Source organism: Sesamum indicum, linkage group LG12 (genome assembly GCF_026168435.1).
Source record: "Sesamum indicum cultivar Baizhima isolate 11 linkage group LG12, ASM2616843v1, whole genome shotgun sequence".
NCBI classification, from domain to species: domain Eukaryota; kingdom Viridiplantae; phylum Streptophyta; class Magnoliopsida; order Lamiales; family Pedaliaceae; genus Sesamum; species Sesamum indicum.
Genome location: NC_142668.1, coordinates 16,183,487 through 16,203,113, shown reverse-complemented (window position 1 = coordinate 16,203,113; position 19,627 = coordinate 16,183,487). Strand labels below are relative to the sequence as shown.

At 38.4% G+C, this 19,627-nt stretch overlaps 3 protein-coding genes across 7 annotated transcripts; 2 read left to right on the top strand and 1 right to left on the bottom strand.

Annotated features, from left to right (window-relative positions):
- Positions 1-1,175: 1,175 nt before the first annotated feature.
- Positions 1,176-11,914, top strand: SFR6 (sensitive to freezing 6). Of its 3 annotated transcripts, XM_088876162.1 has the most exons (16): positions 1,176-1,941; positions 2,843-2,911; positions 3,609-3,697; positions 3,967-4,079; positions 4,266-4,367; positions 4,462-4,546; positions 5,252-5,848; positions 6,888-7,509; positions 7,666-7,745; positions 8,239-8,321; positions 8,468-8,704; positions 8,831-9,002; positions 9,140-9,660; positions 9,782-9,958; positions 10,119-10,496; positions 11,112-11,914. In XM_088876162.1, exons 1-16 carry the CDS (start codon positions 1,613-1,615, stop codon positions 11,256-11,258), a joined length of 3,801 nt encoding a protein of 1,266 aa, XP_088732288.1. In that variant the 5' UTR covers positions 1,176-1,612; the 3' UTR covers positions 11,259-11,914. The 3 variants fall into 3 exon arrangements, with proteins under 3 accessions (XP_088732288.1, XP_088732290.1, XP_088732289.1); XM_088876164.1 differs by lacking the exon at positions 1,176-1,941 and having other exon boundaries at positions 2,887-2,911; positions 3,990-4,079; positions 4,467-4,546; XM_088876163.1 differs by lacking the exons at positions 1,176-1,941; positions 2,843-2,911; positions 3,609-3,697 and having other exon boundaries at positions 4,467-4,546.
- A 775-nt stretch (positions 11,915-12,689) lies between these two features.
- On the bottom strand, positions 12,690-15,123 carry LOC105175493 (stem-specific protein TSJT1). Of its 3 annotated transcripts, none has more exons than XM_011097942.3 (5): positions 14,884-15,123; positions 14,025-14,805; positions 13,561-13,801; positions 13,334-13,454; positions 12,690-13,199 (listed from the first exon to the last, which is right to left on the bottom strand). In XM_011097942.3, the coding sequence occupies exons 2-5, from the start codon at positions 14,234-14,236 to the stop codon at positions 13,015-13,017; spliced, it is 759 nt and encodes a 252-aa protein (XP_011096244.1). In that variant the 5' UTR covers positions 14,237-14,805; positions 14,884-15,123; the 3' UTR covers positions 12,690-13,014. The 3 variants fall into 3 exon arrangements, with proteins under 3 accessions (XP_011096244.1, XP_011096245.1, XP_088732070.1); XM_011097943.3 differs by having other exon boundaries at positions 14,025-14,774; XM_088875944.1 differs by having other exon boundaries at positions 14,025-15,123.
- A 2,359-nt stretch (positions 15,124-17,482) lies between these two features.
- Positions 17,483-19,477, top strand: LOC105175634 (CBS domain-containing protein CBSX5). Its single transcript, XM_020698258.2, has 2 exons — positions 17,483-17,952; positions 18,465-19,477. The coding sequence occupies exons 1-2, from the start codon at positions 17,627-17,629 to the stop codon at positions 19,291-19,293; spliced, it is 1,155 nt and encodes a 384-aa protein (XP_020553917.1). The 5' UTR covers positions 17,483-17,626; the 3' UTR covers positions 19,294-19,477.
- Positions 19,478-19,627: the final 150 nt, after the last annotated feature.

The following is a 19,627-nucleotide window of genomic DNA, read 5'->3' as shown; positions in this document are numbered from 1 at the left end:
ATATTTATTAAAAAAATAAATAAATAATTATTTTTCAAAAATCACAAAAATGCATCTATTTTCTTGTTACAACAAAGTTAAGTCGAAATAATTGACTTATACGATGCATTCAAATCAACGATTTATAGTTATTTACGTTATGGTCTTGATATAATTAGTTCAATCCAACCAAAATTATAAGTACTCTAACATTCAATTGTCAAATTATTAGTTCATTGAATAATTTTATTTAGTAATTTTTATTAATTGAGGTACCAAATGGTATGATTATACTTTTAGAATTTGATGACAGTACAGACGATTTTGGCATCAAATTTAATTATTGGACGCCCACTGTCTTTATATACAGATGAATTATAATCACAATATGTGCCATCATGACACTATTATTATTATTATTATTATTATCAGGAAGACGGCTACACACACATACACACGAAATCCAAACCTTAAAACTCTTTAATAACGTGGATTGTACAAATAATTCATTAATTGAGCAAGACATGTTGGCATTATTACAACCTTCTTACCGCTCTGGGTAGGACTTTCAACTTTGAATATTTGAACAACCAAACAAAAGCCCTAGTCTTGTGATGAATAAAAATATGACAAGCAAATGAACAACCTTGGCGAAATATCTCAGTTGCTTTTAGTTTCAGCCACATTTTTAGTCGTCTTTTAACTGTAAATTGTCTTCAGCTCAAGGGAAAAGCAATAGAACAACCCGCCCGGTCTACGCAGCGACATGCCTGTCAACAGTGGCAATTTTGATTTGGTCTTCAATTATTATTATTATAATATATTATGTAGAAAGTCAATTTCTTAGTTCCCACTATTGACAGAGACCTCAGAACTTTGTCGGAAAATATGTTGGGAGAAAAAAACACATTGAAAATAATTTTGGTGGAAATACGAGTAATTAGGTATTTCAATTTAAGAGTTTTGGTGAAATTATTCTTGTATGAAAGCAGATTTATTGTGACGGTAAGAAACATCTGAAGGTAAGAAGAGATTAAGGGATGGCCCAATTAGTAAGCCCATTGAGAAAGGATATGGGCTACAACGCTTAGGAGGCCCATTTTGGGTCAAAGTTGTGTGCTTGGGCGGCCCAATCTGTAACTGTCTCAAATCAACATCACATATATATTAACTACTGGAAGAAGAGAATTGTGGGTTACTCAGTGTCGATAGAAAGCAGTGAGTCACACTGGTGGTTCATCCCTCCAATCATCATCACCAGCAGCACTTGAATTGTAAGTTATTTTACAGAGTCTGATTCCGGACAATCAGTGAAATATTATTTGACGCGTAGAACTTCAAACGTAAGTGCTAGTGTGTGTGTGCGCGCGCGCGAAAAAGCGAAAGAGCGAAAACCCCAACACCACCTGGAATCTCCTCAGTACTTGGCTTGACAACAAACCCTAACCCCACTTTCCACCTAAAGCCCAAATCCTCCAATCATCCATCCCTGCCCCTTTCTTTCTAACTCACTACAGTCATTCCTGTCGCCTTCAATTGCGACTTTCCCACCTCTCCACTCTCTCTCTCTCTATTTCTCTATATACAATTTTTATATATATTAGGGTTTTTGGTCATTTGGTAGTCTTTCTAAATGAATAATACTATCAATAATACCACTCCTAATCAACCCCCACAAGCACCAGCATCAGCCACTGGTGCTAAGGAATCTGAGGAGGAATCCGCTTCTCCTGGATCTCATTCGTCTGCCAAGAATTCTTCGGAAAAAGCCGACGCTGCCACAGGGGAAGAGGACGTGGTGATGATGGAGAAGGACTCTGCGGCGGCCGGTGTGAATTCGGTGGACGACCCCATGGAGGAGGATTCTGTGAACCCAGCTACCGTTTTCTGCATCAAGCTTAAGCAGCCCAAGTCTAATTTGCTGCATAAAATGAGCGTGCCGGAGCTCTGCCGCACTTTTAGGTGTGCTTTCGATATTAAATTTACATAAAAATTGTGCAATATTGGAATCGTTATTTTGTCGTTCGTTCACTGCCTAATTTGGGTTTTGGAGTGAAATAAAGTTGCAGAATATAAGTTTGAATAGATGGTTTGGTCTGAGAATTGGGTCATCTGTTAATGCATGAAGACTTTTGGTCAAGGCTGAAGACATCTATAGACTGTTATAACATGTAGAAACAAACGTGAGAATTATAGGGGAAAAAAAAAGATGCTAGTCCGAATTCCTAGATGAATACTGCTTTTATGTGGTTTTTGGGCAATAGCAAGATGGGAGGAATCTTGTTCTTTGATGTTCACCATCCACTGATGATATTTGTCATTGCATTTCTTCCTAGCGTGTTAAACTAAAACTATGTAACTGCAGATGTTTTGTCTACTCGAGTGGCCAGGTCTGGTAATCCAATTTCTTTGGGTGACATACTGTTCAGATAATTCTGTTCAATGGCCAAATAGAGCATACAATATCATTCGGCAATCTTTTGATTTTCACTTACCAGCAAGTGAATTGGTTGAGGGGTCCCCTTGGGATTGTTTAGGATTCTTCTTATTGAACATTACCTGAACTAACACGGGCTTGAGCTACTATCAGTGGTTTTTTCAACCTTGAAATGTCAGTTGATTAGCTGTATGTATATCCTTCTAGAAGGAAGAATATATCTTTTCTCCTGGCAAATGTTTGTTATATCCTTCTTTGCGTTTATGCACTGTAAATCTGCTTATTTTGTTTTTTCAGGTTTTTATTTATTTATTTTTTCTTTTTGGTCTATCTAGAATGTGCCCCTTCTTTTGTTTTACTGAGGCTTATTTTACTTGGTGCCTTTTTATCTTTAACTGCTTGACATTTTTCTTTGTTATCTGGTAGTGCTGTTGCTTGGTGTGGGAAGTTGAATGCCATAGCTTGTGCATCAGAAACTTGTGCAAGAATCCCAAGGTTGAATCATCAGCCTGTACTTCTTTCCTTCCTTTTTTTGAATCTCAGTTGCATCATAGAAGTTTTGAATTTGTCCCTGCCCACTAGTTCACATAATTCTAAATTGTTTGTATTGCAATATTTATTAGTTGAGATCCATAATACAAGATATCACTTGGTTCTTGTATTTTGGGACCTAGATGGCTGTATGAGGATTGAATTTCCACAAATTTGAGAACAATGAATAGAAGAGTCACCAGTATTTTATGTTGAAGTTTGTGAATTCTGAGATGACAAATTTGTTTATGGATGAATCCTTCTCTTTCTAATCCACATATTATGTGGAAATCTTGCACTTGGTTGTGACCTTTCCTGTAAGGAGTTGGTAGTAGTTTTTCATTGTTCATGCCGTCATGAAGCATCTTGTGACAACTATTGAACGCATCTCTGTAATGGTGTTATCATTCCAGGCTGAATTGGTCTGGAATACTATTGGTGCTTAGATATCCTAGGGGCATACTTTAATAATACATTGTTTCTCATTGTTAAATTTCTGTTACCTGCTCTATATACTGTTGCATTGTAGATGATCTCATGCTGAATGCTCAGTGTTAAATGGTTTCTGATCCTCCACGGTCTCAACCTGTATCATGTTTTGAATTGATCTATTTATAAAGTTGTTAACACATGATTAAGAGATTCATTTTTTTACGTGTAGTTCAACTACCAACCCTCCATTTTGGATCCCCATACATATCGTAATTCCAGAGCGACCAACCGAGTGTACAGTTTTCAGTGTTATAGCAGGTATATCCGCAACTTTGTATCGTGTTGCAATATAATGCTAATCTAATCTTGAATCGCCATTAGCATGAGTATTCCTCTTATTTGGTATACTAGATATTATTCATTTTCACATTAGTGGGAGTTTTGATATCCTCTAGTCATTTGCTGCTGTGATTGAGGTACTGGCATCCAGATGTTTATTTAGCTTCTAGAAAGAGATGTTGGTTACTTTTCTATCCTGAGATAAAATATATGTTCATAGTACTTTTTGATACTTGATGTTTTGATAGATTCCCCTCGCGACTCTGTTCAGTTCATTGAGTGGTCGCCTACTTCATGTCCCCGTGCACTGCTTATAGCTAATTTCCATGGCCGGATAACCATTTGGACTCAGCCTTCCCAGGTATGCTAGTCCTTTGAGTCTTGAAATTTACAGTTGGGAGAATGACAGTCTTTACAACTAGAGTGTGAAATATCATTGCCTTTTACTTGAAGTATTACGTTCTGTAATTCAGTGCCGTAGATATCCTGACTGAGATGGATTTTCTGTCATCTATTCTTATTGGGCTAACTTTCTTTGATCATCCAGGGACCAGCAAATCTTGTAAAAGAGGCTAGTTGCTGGCAGCTGGAACATGAGTGGCGACAGGATATCGCAGTTGTTACGAAGTGGTTGTCAGGAGTTTCTCCAGTATGTAGTTTTTTGATAATTTGCATTGTCCAAATAAAAAAGTTTTGAATTTGATATTAGGTTTTTACGCGGACTTGGTTTGCCATAAAATTAGTATAGGTGGCTCTCAGCTAGATCCAGTGGTTCCACAAAGTCTACGTTTGAGGAGAAATTCCTTTCACAGCAACCAAATGTGCCAGGTTCATCTTTCTTTATATGCATTTCCATTGTTGCTAGCTTTCGTTGTGAACACTGTTAATTACTTTGCACTTTAAACTTTAGTCTAACTTTGTACTTGGCATGTTTGCATTGTATGGAGGTCAAAATTGTTAAATACTTGGTATTTGTTATTAGTTGTAGGCAGAATCTTTTTTAAATGGGAAAGCTTTTTGTGCAGCGTATTCTGCGTTTAAGTTTCATATAAGCGGTTTGTTTGATGTTAAATTGTCCCTTAATTATAACTTCTGGACAATTGATCTTCGATTTGCTGGAAACAGTAAGGAAATAGATCTAACCACTCCACCCCAACCCACAAACACAATCCCAATCAAACCAACTAAGAAAGATAGGAAAACAGCATACGAGACAGGGTGATTTATTTTTCAAACAATCTTCTGCAGGAAAATATTTTCTGGACTTGGAGAACTACAGTTTGTATTTATTGTGTTGATGAAGAAAAGTCATTTAACTTATTTAGAACCTGAATGCTAATTTACATTTCCTGGTCGACGAAAGCATTGCAATCTTAAGTTCCTAAATTATATTTTGGTGCCACTTGTTTGGTCATATTTTCTTTGCACTTCAGATAATGATCTATAACTAAAAAATGGTCAGCATTTAACCTTGATGCATCTTCATTGATCAGTCTCCTATCTGAAATTAATTTCCTTTGTATCTTGTGACAGCTGGTTGGCCAAATTTTCTTTGTGTTTGCTCTGTTTTCTCTTCTGGCTCTATTCAGCTCCACTGGTCCCAATGGCCACCTAATCAGACTGGTGCACGGTCCAAGTGGTTTTGCACAAGTAAAGGTCTTTTGGGAGCTGGGCCTAGTGGAATAATGGCTGCTGATGCTATTGTTACAGATTCCGGAGCCATGCATGTGGCTGGTGTTCCCATTGTTAACCCATCAACTGTTGTCGTCTGGGAAGTCACACCAGGCCCAGGCAATGGTTTCCAAGCGACCCCAAAGTCAAGTGTGAATAATGAAGTTCCACCATCACTTAACCCTCCTTCCTGGGATGGTTTTGCCCCGTTAGCTGCATACTTATTTAGTTGGCAGGAGTTTTTGTTATTAGAAGCTAAACAAGGGAAAAAACAGACAGAGCAAGATTACAGTGATATGGTTGCACTTCATTGTTCTCCAGTTTCAAACTTTTCTGCATATGTCAGTCCTGAGGCTGCTGCTCAATCAGCAGCAACCACAACTTGGGGTTCTGGTGTTACTGCAGTTGCCTTTGATCCAACACGTGGTGGTTCGGTGATATCTGTTGTGATAGTTGAAGGTATTTACTCGGATGTTGATGCAAATTAGTCATTCTTTTACTCTAATATCTGCTTAAATTCTGGTGCAGATTGATGTAGATACAGTTTTTTGGACTACTCGTATTCTCGTAAACAGTAGTTGAAGCTATATATTGTGAAACCGTAATTAGAATTAATCAATTAACATTTGGTGGTGAATCCATGCTTTACTCACATACAAATGCTAATAGAGATCTTTATCCATATTCATATTACTATGTATCAGCATGTTTGGGTTGGCAGGTGAGAGTTTCCTGTTCTCATGTGCGTCAACACACCCATAGCACAATAAAAGAAACATCTTAAATTTGCCGTTAATAGGTAGTGGTTGATGCTTGATCCATTGTAATGTTATATATCCCAACTGGCAAGTTCTTGTGTACCTTCCTTTATACCAGGAAAAGAGATTCAACAGGGTTGAAGAGAAGGAGATCACAATAACTGTGTAGATTACATTATCATTAAGTAAGAATTGCTAGCACCTCCTTTGGAGAGGCATAGGCTGTGATGGGAGGTGTAACCTGAAGACTAATGATATCCTCAGTGCCTAGTGAATCCTTTGAGGTTTTGCACCACTTCTGTATACGGTCTTAATAGTGCACTTATAACATTATTCATGATTCTATACTGCCACTCAGCCCATTTGTAATTATTAATGCCTTTAGATTCTTCTTTAGATTCATCAGCTTCTGAGACCTGAATTGTATATTTTACCTTAACATTGTGATGCTGCCATCAAGATGCCGATCATGGTATGCAGACATGAGCACTGATATACGATCTTATAGTTTATGGTATGTCTATATAAGAGGCAGTCTAAGTCAGCTATTGGAGAGGTTATGATTTCAGGGGGGAAAAAGGGAAAACCAGTTCAAAGTTACTATAGTTTATTGTCGCTTTATTAGTGTTCTCCCATTGGCCCCCCAAAACTGAGCATTGATTTGACATTTTGCAGCATTGGGGGAAGTTCTCCTCCAAGCCCTTGTTTGTTTACTGAAACACCAATTGGTGTTTATGCAGGGCAGTACATGTCCCCTTATGATCCTGACGAGGGTCCTTCAGTCACAGGCTGGAGAGTTCAACGTTGGGAATCAACTGTTGAGAATGTTGTGATCCATCAGATATTTGGAAACCCTAGTTCTAACTTTGGTGGGCTAGCACCTAAGCAAACAGTGTGGGTGAGTAAGGTGATTAAATGCATTCCAGCATCTAGCGAGTTTAAGTGTCCTGGAGCAGCACAAGTTCCAGCAGTATGTGATGGAAAAAGTACTCTTGAATCTGGTGTTGAGAATGCAAAAAAAAGGGTCAGTTTTGATCCCTTCGATCTGCCTAGTGATATTAGAACTCTTGCTCGGATTGTATATTCTGCTCATGGTGGTGAGATTGCTGTTTCTTTTCTACGAGGTGGGGTTCATGTTTTCTCTGGTGCAAACTTCACAGCTGTTGATAGCTACCAGATTAATGTTGGCTCTGCCATTGCTGCTCCTGCTTTCTCTTCTACTAGTTGCTGTTCAGCTTCTGTTTGGCATGATATTAGCAAGGACTGTACTATATTAAAAATTATTCGGGTTCTTCCTCCTCCTGTTCCGAGTAGTCAAGCAAAAGCTAATTCTGCCACATGGGAGCGGGCTATTGCTGAGAGGTAAAAACTGAATAGATCTTGGCAAGGTTGCAACAAGAGTTTGAGTAGATGTGATTTATACAAACTTAATTTGAATGTATCTTAGAGTGCAAATTGATTTTTTAATTCTGTGTATAACGTGCCTCTGCATCTTAGTATATTACCCTATGTTGGCAGATTTTGGTGGAGTCTTTTGGTGGGAGTTGATTGGTGGGATGCTGTTGGCTGTACACAGAGTGCTGCAGAGGATGGCATTGGTAAGAAGGCCCAACTCTTTTCTTCACGTGGAAAAGCTATTGTACCTGAATTTATGGCAACTTGTAGTTGTATCTCTAGGTAATGTAGCGAAGCCATTCTCATGTCATTTTCCCCTGCCTCAAAATGGCGCAGAGTTTGCATGTTGAGGAGAAAGAATGTTTTTTTGGTGCATTTGACTTAAACTATGATGTGCATGTAGTGTTTTAGGAAACAGCCTATTGTTTCATTTTATCTGCAGATGGAACTACTTGCCTCTCCATTAAAGCAAATATGAATAAACATTTTGTATTTTTAAGACGTCATTCAGCTGATTATGCTGGTCACGCCACTTTGGAAAATTTGATGTTAATTATGTTAGTTTCTTTCCTGTTAATCTTCTTAGAATAAGAAGTGGAAGGAGCCAAATAAACTCTAAATGCATATGGCTGATTCAAGAAATAATTCATTGGGTCCTGGTCTTTGCTTTCTCTTGCTGATGGCGTATTACTCCAGTTTCCTTGAACAGTGTCATTGCTGTGTTGGATGCTGATTTCCACTCTCTTCCTTCCACTCAGCATAGGCAACAATACGGACCTGTAAGTTGGTTTATTCTCATGCTAATTCCTTAGCCTTTTGGTGTGCATCATATGATAGGATGCTCGTAACCTATTCTTGTTAAGTATCTTCAGACATGGACTCTAGTTAATTTTATATATGTAATATATATGTTTGGACACTGCAGAATTTGGACAGAATAAAATGTAGGCTACTAGAAGGTACGACTGCTCAAGAGGTTAGGGCTATGGTCCTTGATATGCAAGCGAGGTTGTTGCTGGACATGCTTGGTAAAGGAATTGAATCAGCTTTGATAAATCCTTCAGCCTTGGTGCAAGAGCCTTGGCAAGCATCCGGTGAGACATTATCTGGTATTGACCCTGAAGCAATGGCTGTTGAACCAGCTCTTGTTCTTAGCATCCAGGTTAACTTTTCAGAATGCCTTGCCAATTTTCCTGGTTTTTTTTTACAACAATCTTTCAATTGATAAGCAATTCGAGTTGTGCTACATTATGTTCACCAGCTGTTAACCCTCTGTATAATAATGCAGGTTTACGTTGATGCAGTCCTTGATCTAGCATCGCACTTCATTACACGTTTGCGACGTTATGCAAGTTTTTGCCGTACACTGGCAAGTCATGCTGCTACGGCAGGCACAGGTGGCAGCCGTAATTTGGTGACCAGCCCCAGCCAAAGTACTTCCGCTCCTGCTACAACTCAGGGTGAGTGTACCCTGCTCAACTCTTTCTAATTTGAGTAGATTTATTCTTTCTTTTATGTCTTCCTTAATCTTCTGACCTTTTAAAACCTTGCCTTTTCTCATCTCAAGCTGTGAATTTTGTATTGACTCCATCTTCAGGAGCCCAAGGTGGAACTGCAAGCTCTACAGGTAGTACCCAGATGCATGCCTGGGTACAAGGAGCTATTGCTAAAATTAGTAGTACGACTGATGGTGTTCCGAATTCTGCTCCAAACCCCATAAGTGGTCCTTCAACCTTTATGCCAATAAGTATCAATACAGGAACCTTTCCAGGAACTCCAGCTGTCAGACTTATTGGAGACTGCCATTTTCTTCACCGGTTATGCCAGCTCCTGCTGTTTTGTTTTTTCTTCCGGCGAACACAACTACCCCGTTTTATTGGAGCTGCTCAAAGAAATGCTGATTCATCTGGCCAAAAGCCTCAGCTTAGTGTGCCAGGCAAATCAGAAGAGACAAACTCTGTCACGGCAAAACCAGCATCAGCTATGATCAGATCGGAAGAAACGCAAGTAACAAGGACTGGACAGGTCAGCAATGGTTCAAAAGGGCCTGAAGAAGGTCCAACTAGCCGGTCAAGATTAGGTTCTGGAAATGCTGGCCAAGGATATACATTCGAGGAGGTAAAATGATGACAACAAATTCCAGTGTGTGGCTTGAGGGCGGGGGTTTGCTTGTGGCAGTTATTACAATTTCGGATACCCTTCTTCTGTTAATCTTAGTGTCATTTGGATTTGCATGCAGGTGAAGGTCCTATTCCTTATACTTATGGATCTTTGTCGACGGACATCAGGATTGGCACATCCATTGCCTGTTTCCCAGGTTGGGAGCAGCAATATCCAGGTCCGCCTTCATTACATAGATGGAAACTATACTGTTTTACCAGAGGTTGTAGAAGCATCACTTGGCCCTCATATGCAGGTATTTATGTTATGATGACAGTATCCTTAGTTGATAACTTCTTGTACTATTGGCTGCTGGTCTTGTTGGAGTTTTTTCACATAAAAAAACTTGGCATTTGAATGTTACTTTATTAGAGATAGGGACCTTCTCATGCCTTCTGCTTATTCTGTTTCCACAGAATATGCCCCGGCCTAGAGGTGCAGATGCCGCCGGTTTGCTCCTGCGGGAGTTGGAACTCCACCCTCCAGCCGAAGAATGGCACAAGAGGAATATGTTTGGTGGTCCCTGGTCAGATACTGATGATACGAGTCTTTCAGATGACAGTACTAAATATAGCAGCTCAATGGATTTGCTTGACTCAGGTTCATCTGAAAATGGTGATGTTTATAATGGAACTCCAACCTTGTGGCCGAGAAAGCGCAGGATGTCCGAACGAGATGCAGCATTTGGATTGAACACTTCGGTGGGCCTTGGGGCATATTATGGTATTATGGGATCCCGAAGGGATGTTGTGACAGCTGTCTGGAAAACAGGGCTGGAAGGAGTGTGGTACAAGGTAGCTTCTCAACTGGTTTCGAAATTGATATGTTCTCTAGTATGCTTAATTTATACTTAATATTTACAGGGTTGATTTTTGTTTTTTCATCTATTTATCCTCTTACAATGCTTTTTTGTCTTTATCGATCCTCCTATAGGTCCTAGGCGATAGAAGCATCAATGTACATTGTTTTAAGTTCAATATATCTAATTGTCTGGGAGTGTTTATCTTGATATGAATCTGACTTGAGCATTGCTTTGGCTGGAACTTCATAGATAGAAATCGAAAATTTTAATCGTGCAAATTGTCACCTTACAAAGTTATTAGGCTTACATCTGCACGAATCATGAGAAGTGGCAGCGGTGAATCATGTGGTCATAACTTAAATAATCAATCTCTTCCTTAATTGCTAGGGCTTTGAGATAAAGATGGATATAGCGAGAAAGAAATTTGAATGTTTATGAGAAAGAGTGAATTTTTATCTAGTTTTTGCTTAACTCAAGAACTGAGACGTTTATTGGACAGCCGGCTGTCTTGCACTGTAGTTTCATGTGTGCAGATTTGGTTGTTACTCCAAATTTTCTTCTCATGCATCATTTATCTTCCCCCCTGCCCTGGTTGTTTCTCATGTAGTGCATAAGATGCTTGCGGCAGACGTCTGCTTTTGCTTCACCTGGTTGTGGTAGTCATCCTAATCAGAATGAGAAAGAAATATGGTGGATCAGCCGTTGGGCGTATGGATGTCCAATGTGTGGAGGAGCATGGGTTCGAGTCGTGTAAAACATATAGCTGTCCTTGTGTTGATTCTGACAACATAATATCCACACTCACCTTATCTCACTTGATGGTAATGTTGGCGGGAAGATCTGGTTCCAGAAGGAGAAGACTGATATTAAGTGGTATAGCTGGCTTCCCTATGAATGCTATTTTCCTGTATATATCTGAAACTGATAATATAATTACCTGTCAATGGAGTTTCTAACTGAAGAATGTCAAGAACACTTTCCTGCTGTCTATGCTGGGTTCGTTGGTCATGCAACTTTGTCGGCAGGAAGTGTTCTACAGTACCTGGAAGGATTTGTATCCATAAAATGTAATTCTGTATCCTCTCTTTTAATTCTCAAAGCTGAGGCGATGCCACTATGTAAAATGAAGTCCAGATAGAATGGGTACTTCCCTACAGTCAGAAACATTTAGGAAATCTACATTTTTGCGGTCGTTTTTTCTGGTGCCAGAGTCGTGAAGGTTTTAGATGGCTACTGAGAGTGTAGAATCAGTATTTTTGTCAAATGCGTTGAATGGAACAGCAAAATCTTGCATCATTGTGAAGAAGTCCTGGGATCTGAAGCGTCTAATGTAAATCATCAATCTGGTAAAATATCTTCAGTAGTGTACTCTTGTGATCGGTTTAATGCTCCTCTCCAACTTATTGTTTAGAGTTTGTCTTAAAATTTAACTTGATGTTGTGAATAACAGCTTGGTGCAGTATTTGAAAATTTTATGCATGCTTCTCAATCCTTGTTGATTGTTTCAGGGAACCGCCCCCCAAAAATACATCCCAATCCCTGTCTTTTTCTACTTACTAGATGCACATCCTAATATGTGCATATTTTAAAATAATATTTATATAAATTGTTTTATTATTTTTGCAGAGTAAAAAAGTACCTAAAAATATATATTGACCAAAATTAGGTGATATATATATATATATATATTTAAAGAAAAAGTGCTCTCGCTTAATAATAAATTATAGGTAAATATACTGGTGCAGCAAGTCAATCTCCATTTCTATTCATTTCCAATTGAAAGAATGTCGATGTCAACGTGTAATTGCTTGTAAAATATTTTTGATCAGTTTCACATTTGTTTTGTGGTATTTTTTCCAGTTATGCTTCATATATATTTATTATTTTTTAAAAGAATATAAAGTCAACAACAATTATTAAGGCACCCAAAACAGTAAGGCTGTTCTGAACGCCAACCCGATCCTACTGAAATTAGAGTGCTACCTATACTGACTGTACTTCGATAAACAATTTTGTTCGGAAAAAACACCAAGGATGTTCTGAATAAAGGGCAAATTCTAAAGGCACCCAAACCAAAAGCCTCGTCTTCTGTTAGAGCAAATAGTTGTCTGGGCATTCAATGCTAGCTTCTTTGTAACTTAAAAGAGAAGCAACATGTTGGCCATTACACTTTCAGTCCAGAATATAATTAGAAACTGAAAAGTAATTCTTTTCAGATTAATTGCCATTGGAATGGACGCTACACAACAACAAACCGTCCCCTGCAAAGACCAACTGTACTGCAACCAAATTTACACGACTGTCGTCGAAGAGCATTTCTTCACAACAAAGTCCAAACACCTCAAAGATGGTATTTACATACTGAGGGCAAACAAAAGAAACGAAACCTAATAATGCCATTATACACATACCACGAGATTATTGAACAAAGATAATACCTAATGATAATAAGAAATTGTTTGGCTAGCATCCATGTCAATGGAGGAAACACCAGAAACACTAGAAGGCGGTCAGCCCCAGGTTGCCCAGTTGGCTTCACTCCCGACCCGAGGCATGCTATTAACCTTAGAATAGGCATCCACTGCAAAATATGCTCCACACATTGCCCCTTCACTATCAACTCTAGGCATGGCTTTCATCTTATACATTGGATGCTCAAAGCTTATCAGTCCCCTGTCGCTATGGTACATGCAACCTGTCGAAGAAGATCACAATCAAATACAACAAGAGAGTTTGATTATGATGAATTGTATTCTAAGGTTTATGGTAGTTTCTTCATATTTTATATAGAATTTTATCCTTTTTGGCATGGATCATAGATTACAATACCAGGTGGGAATGGAGCGAATGATTTTCTACAGCTTGCTTTTATGAGGGAAACATCATCTGAGATCATGACAGAGCCATCAGCTGCTACACCCCAGAACAGGTTCACTGCTTTATCAGCACCCTGCCAACAAATGAAAAAGTAAGTCTATCAGAAACCTCTGCTAAAATGAAAAGTTACTGACAGCATAAGAAATCAAGATTCTTGATGATGCATCCGCAAAACTTACAAGGGCAACAAACACAGTATCAGATCTGTGATCATAGATCACAAATGCAAAACTGCCCTCTAGCTCCTTAAGGACCTGATGGGCCGGAATTGGGCTCCTGTCACGGAGGGTCCGGTAGGCCTCAATCACAAACATGGCTTCATTTCCACCCTTTGAAAGCCCATATTGCTTATTGAGGTTGCACAAGTTGTTCAAATTCCCCAAGAACATGCAGTGTACATCATCCACACTACAGAACAACCTGTAATATAATCACAAGTTCAGATCACCCATCAAGATATCCCATTACACATATCATTAATCATTATAAAACACAATCAAAATTTTCATCTACCTTGCATACATTTTATGTACTAAATTAAATCAAGAAAAGAAATGCAAAAGAGTAACCATGCTTTCAGCAAATCTTCATCCCCAATTCTTATTTTTAGTTTTGCTCTCAAAATGGGAGATTAGAGGTTTACCTCTGGTGTGGCATGCCCAAGGGTCGAGGTGGGACGTAAGCCATGATAACCTTGTTTAAGAAATCAAGGGAGACGCCATTGTTAGGATCTGAAGCCAAGCAATCCTTGAGAGTCTCCTCTGGAGTCTTGTCTTTCCCAACAGCCTTGGATGAAGCTGGGCTATGCAACTCTTTTGGTGGATCCACCACACCATTCTTGAATACAGCCAACATCTTTTTTGTTTTTCTCGACTTTTTTTCTTTTGTCTTTTTCTCTTTGTTTACTCTCCCACAATAAACTTTGAATAAATAGGTAGAAAGGAAGAAGAATGAACGAATGCGCACAAAGATTGAAATGCCAAATTTACGAATGGATAAGAGAAATTAGTAGGAGAGCAAAAGTAGGTGGCAGGTTTATCCAAAACACTTTCCTCTTGTTTAATATATTACAACAGAAAGAGTAATCTTTTGGGGTTAGGATCCATAACAGAATACTTAATATAATAATCCCAATCTTGAGGTGGAAGTATACTGATGAAGCTGTATGACATTGGGGTATAAATGGGTATTCAAAGACCTAATGAATGGTTAAGGGAGAAAGACTATTCTTTTATTGAATGCGAAGAATTCGCGGATCAGGAAATGGTCAAAAGACTTATCCATAATCTGAGATGACATTGACGCCTATCCCACTCAGCAAACCCCCTTATGTCGGAAACACTCCGACATTCTCTTTGTGAAACTCTAAGGGATTCTGCCCATTCAACAACATCTACATTGGAGCAAACATGTATCATTTTTACCTGTATTATAAGTGATTTTCCCTCATTAAAATATCATAAATGCATAAATACGATCATAAACATTCAAACGCCACTTACATAATCTCACAGCAATATTTGAACAACGATCCAATAAATGTAAACTGACCGAAGGGTAACGAATACATATTTTTCTGCTAAGAACGTCGATTCAACGAATCCTATGGTGACGATCATCTGCAATCGTCTTCCTTACAGTAACGAAACGAGCCCTCTCCAAACCCTAACTCGGGGGCTTCGATCTTTGCACTAATCCCTAGCTTCATATTTTAAACTCTAAGAACTTCGATTGTTCCTGGTCAGTTGTTGAAACTTGAAAGGATTTTCGTAGTGTGCAGTAATCAAATTCCCGTAGAGAATATTAGATATTGGGCCTAACCATTGGGCTTTAAGGCCCATATTGAGGAGGATATTGATCAGGCCTAATTATCACTTCAGCCCACTATGAAAAATGCAGATGGTACCTCTGATTAACGCATTTGAAATCTATTACAATATCATAAAATACAGTTTAAAATTAAAATTTAAGATTTTAAAATTCTTGATATCATGGCTTTATTATTTTGAGTTTAAACACAACAATAATAACAAATCTATCTAACTCATCTCCACAAATTCATGTCAAAATAAATAAATTAATTTTTAAAATTATATTTTATATCATTATGAAATTACTTCAAACTGTGCCAGCCTAAAGTACATGTGCTGCCAATATGTGCACGTACAAAAGTGTACGGCCAAGTGAATACCTGACAAATATTATTACGTTTTTTTATGTTTTTCTCATAGTCGTCAGCCTCAGACAGCGATTGTACATTTCTGAAATGGTCCTAAAACAGCAATGTCCACACGAAATCAGATTCCCAAACCAAACACGCAAGCCGCACCTACTGTTATTTCCTTAACGTTGATACGTAAAGCATCAAAAGCATATTCTGTTTGATAACACACAAAGTGTACTGGCATGAAAATGTCTTAGTTCAGACACAGAGCAGTGAGGCAGTTGATGAGTACCACAACAACATGTGGCTATTGTTTCGCATATATACATCCCACATTATTACATTCAATCAACATCCAAATCCCATCAAAATATCTATGCTCTCTTGTTATTTCTCCTATAAATTAAAACCTATTTAATAAGGGTCTTGCATGAGATACTTTAATAAAGACAAAACTATATCTCATGAGACCCTTAAAATGTCCAAACAAGATAAGAATGGGCACATTTTTTTAACTGAATCTCGTCGCACTCAATCTGCCCGACTCGATGACCATAATTACAATCATCCATCACCTAACAATTAAAAGGCTGAAATCGATATTAATTTATGAAATAAATACAAAAAAAATTTGAACCGATAAATACTCCAAAGCTATTTTATGCCAATATACATCATTTTTAGCTGATCAAATCTTGCATTTCTTTCACTAAAATTTACACTCAATTCAAGTATCAAATTATGAATTTTAATTGAGGATGTCCAAACAAATCTAACACTCTATTTGTACTCTCATGTCCCAAACAGATTGACTGCCTCGACATCTTCGGATCCAAATCACTACTATGAAAAGGTAGGGAGGGAGTCGTGTTGGAAGAAAAATTATTGTTGGAATAAAATTAATCACTAAGTAAATATGATAATTAATTATTTTTATTAAATTATATATTAATCACATAATAAATATATTATTACTCAAGTTCCATCCAACTGAATTGGAATTGCAATTAGAAAGCGCGTTTGAAAGTGGGTAATTTTATGAGTAGTACTTATCCGTGGTACGAAAGCTTTTAGTCTGGAAAGCCAAAAAAAGGTTATATGAAAATGGTCAAAATGAAGAATGCAAAAACCTGACAAATTTAAACAAAATGAATTAATAAAGTTTGTCCTCTTCTACTAATTACATTCTATTCTTCTCGACATTCTTTATTTTAATTTATTACATATTCTCTGTCTTTATAAAATAAAGTGACATATCTATGACCATATATATTAATTAAAATTATAGAAATATAACGGAAAAAGGGTTGGTGTTAGTCAAAGTGAAAGTAGGTAGGTAGGTAGGTAGGTATGTATATATGTGAAATTAAAGTTAGGTAATTAAACTCAAAATAAATTCATTAATTAATATTTGTTTAATTGATTTGAGGATTTAATAATAATAAACCCATGAATTGTAATTTGTATGTGTATTAGAGGTGAGGTTTATTATGTATTTATTAGTGAAACCCAAAAGCATTTAAGATGGCTGACTAAAATCCAAGCAACCCTTTGGGTTGTGATGTGTATCCCGTGCACACCTGCTCCATTCACCCTACTCCTAACCAATCAATAAAAACCAGCTGCACCTACTGATACAACTCTTTCCTCATAATATTTACACACATATATAAATGCATTCTTAATATCATATAAAATTATTTATTCAAATCCATTTACCTTCAAAATTATTTTTTTTTATGTTCCAAAAAGCAATTAAAATTTTTATTACTAATTGTGTTTATTTACGGGAACTTATAGTCATCAGATTTTTCGTAAATATCCTCCAAATCCATTCTCAGGCTGTTTCCAAAACCTGATATTCCGTACACTCCAAATTCCAATATCCGTGCCTTCTCTCTCTCTCTCTCTATATATATATATATACACGCACACATGGGCCGCGCTTATATCTATCCCTTTGTATTCTGTGTCCTCCATCTCTCTCTCTCTCTCTCTCTCTCTCTCTCTCTTTCTTATCTGACAAATTCCCTTTTCCTAACTCCCTCTCCCAGATTTCCAATTAGAATTTGTGTTATTGCATGGCAGTAAGATTTCTGAATGGAGAGGTGTCAGAGTTGTGCTTAGGGAAGCCGGAGCTGACCAGGGTTGCGGCCAACGCGACCATTTCCGACGCCTTGGCGGCGTTGAAGACGTCCAGGGATTCGCACGTCAGCATCTGGGCGTGCGGCGGAGGCGGGCCCAATGGCTGTTGCATTTGCGTGGGGAAATTCTGCGCGGCGGATCTCATTCTCTTCCTCTGCAGGGAGGAGAATTTGACCCATCCTTTCAAGGCCTTTGACGCTCCTGTTTCCGATGTTTTGCCCAAAGGGTTACCCGTTGTCAGACATTTGGATCCCAGCTCCAGGTTCGTTTAACTCAACTTATTCCTTCTTTTCAATGATTTCTGGAGCTATTTGTTTTCTCCTCTCATAAATATGCAAAGGAGAATGAGAAGTTCTAATATTTTCCTAGTCTTGTGCTCGCTGTTTTCAGACTGAGTTGTCCGTAATTCGCGATATCCGTGTTTGTTAGAATTTTCTTTTGTTTTTGGACAACAAAATCATTTCTACCCCTAAATTAAAGTCGACTTTTCCGGACAACCTTATCAGATTTTTCGGAAATGATTTCTTGCGAATTATATGGCTGGATTTTTCTGGGCATTTGGATTGGCTTCTTGGGTTTCGGATCCTCTGTTTGAATAATGGTTCCCGAATTTTCATTTATCTTCTAATCTTGTTCTCTGTGACTCAAGAAATTAGGGACGAAAAATCTGTGTACAGATGCTTTCGAGTTCATATAATTGCTCGAAGAGAATTATAATTATCCATACCCTTCATTTTGAAGCCTGTAAATCATTCTTTTATGTATATTTTTCAGCTTGCTGGAGGCAATAGACTACATACTTGATGGTGCCCAAAACCTACTCATCCCAATTCAAAACCACCACATCCAAAGAAAGAATTTCCTCCACAGGCAAGCCTCTTCTGCTTGCACTCGCTATAATGGCCAAGAATACTGTTGGCTCACGCAGGAAGACGTGGTGCGTTTCTTCCTCAATTCTGTTGGAGCTTTCTCTCCAATCCCAACTTTCACCATCGAGTCCCTGGATATCATCAATCGCGACATAATGACAGTGCCTTACGACAAGCCTGTGTCCTCAGCATTGAGCTACCTTCATCGTGCTCTCATCGAGCAGACATCAGTTGCAGTCGTTGATGAACATAACAAGTTGATAGGGGAAATCTCGCCCTCCACTCTGGCATGCTGTGACGAAACGGCTGCAGCAGCGATTATGGCCCTCACGGCTATGGATCTCATGACCTACATAGACTCCAGTGGTCCACCAGAGGACTTGGTTCAGCTGGTGAAGATGAAGCTGGAGGAGAAAAAATTAGGAGGATTGGCTGAATTGATGGATGATTTTTGCGAGTCTTCTATGTCTTCAAGCTGTTCCTCAGACGATGAATATGGGTTCAGTAAAAGTGGTTGGCCGTCCAGCAGGAGTGGTGGGTCAAGCCGATCCTACCCTGGAAGGAGATCTGAGGCAATCGTCTGCAGTCAAGGGAGTTCTCTGGTGGCTGTCATGATCCAGGCGCTTGCACATCGCGTCAGCTGTGTGTGGGTAATGGAAGAGGATCGGACCGTGGTTGGGAATGTCACATTTGCAGGAATGCTGAGGGTTTTCCGCAGTTTTGCGGCTTCATAGATAAGAGATGAGTACTGCATTTGAACAGCAATACAGTACCAATTGATTCTTGCTCCATATATTTGAAGTGCTACGATGAAGAGAAACCATACCCTGTAATTCTTCAAGTCGCATATTTACTACCATATTTCTTTTTGAGGAAAATTACTATAATACTAACACTAATGCTGTATAATTAATATTATTAATCTCTACCGCCTCCATACTCATTTATTTGATCAGAGAAAAGAGTCGAGTTAAATAACGGGAGCACGCAGTCTGTTTCTCCTGGTTCCATTCCGTCGGAAAACATAAGATTGGTAATAAGATAACACGACAAGCAGAAAACGAGGCA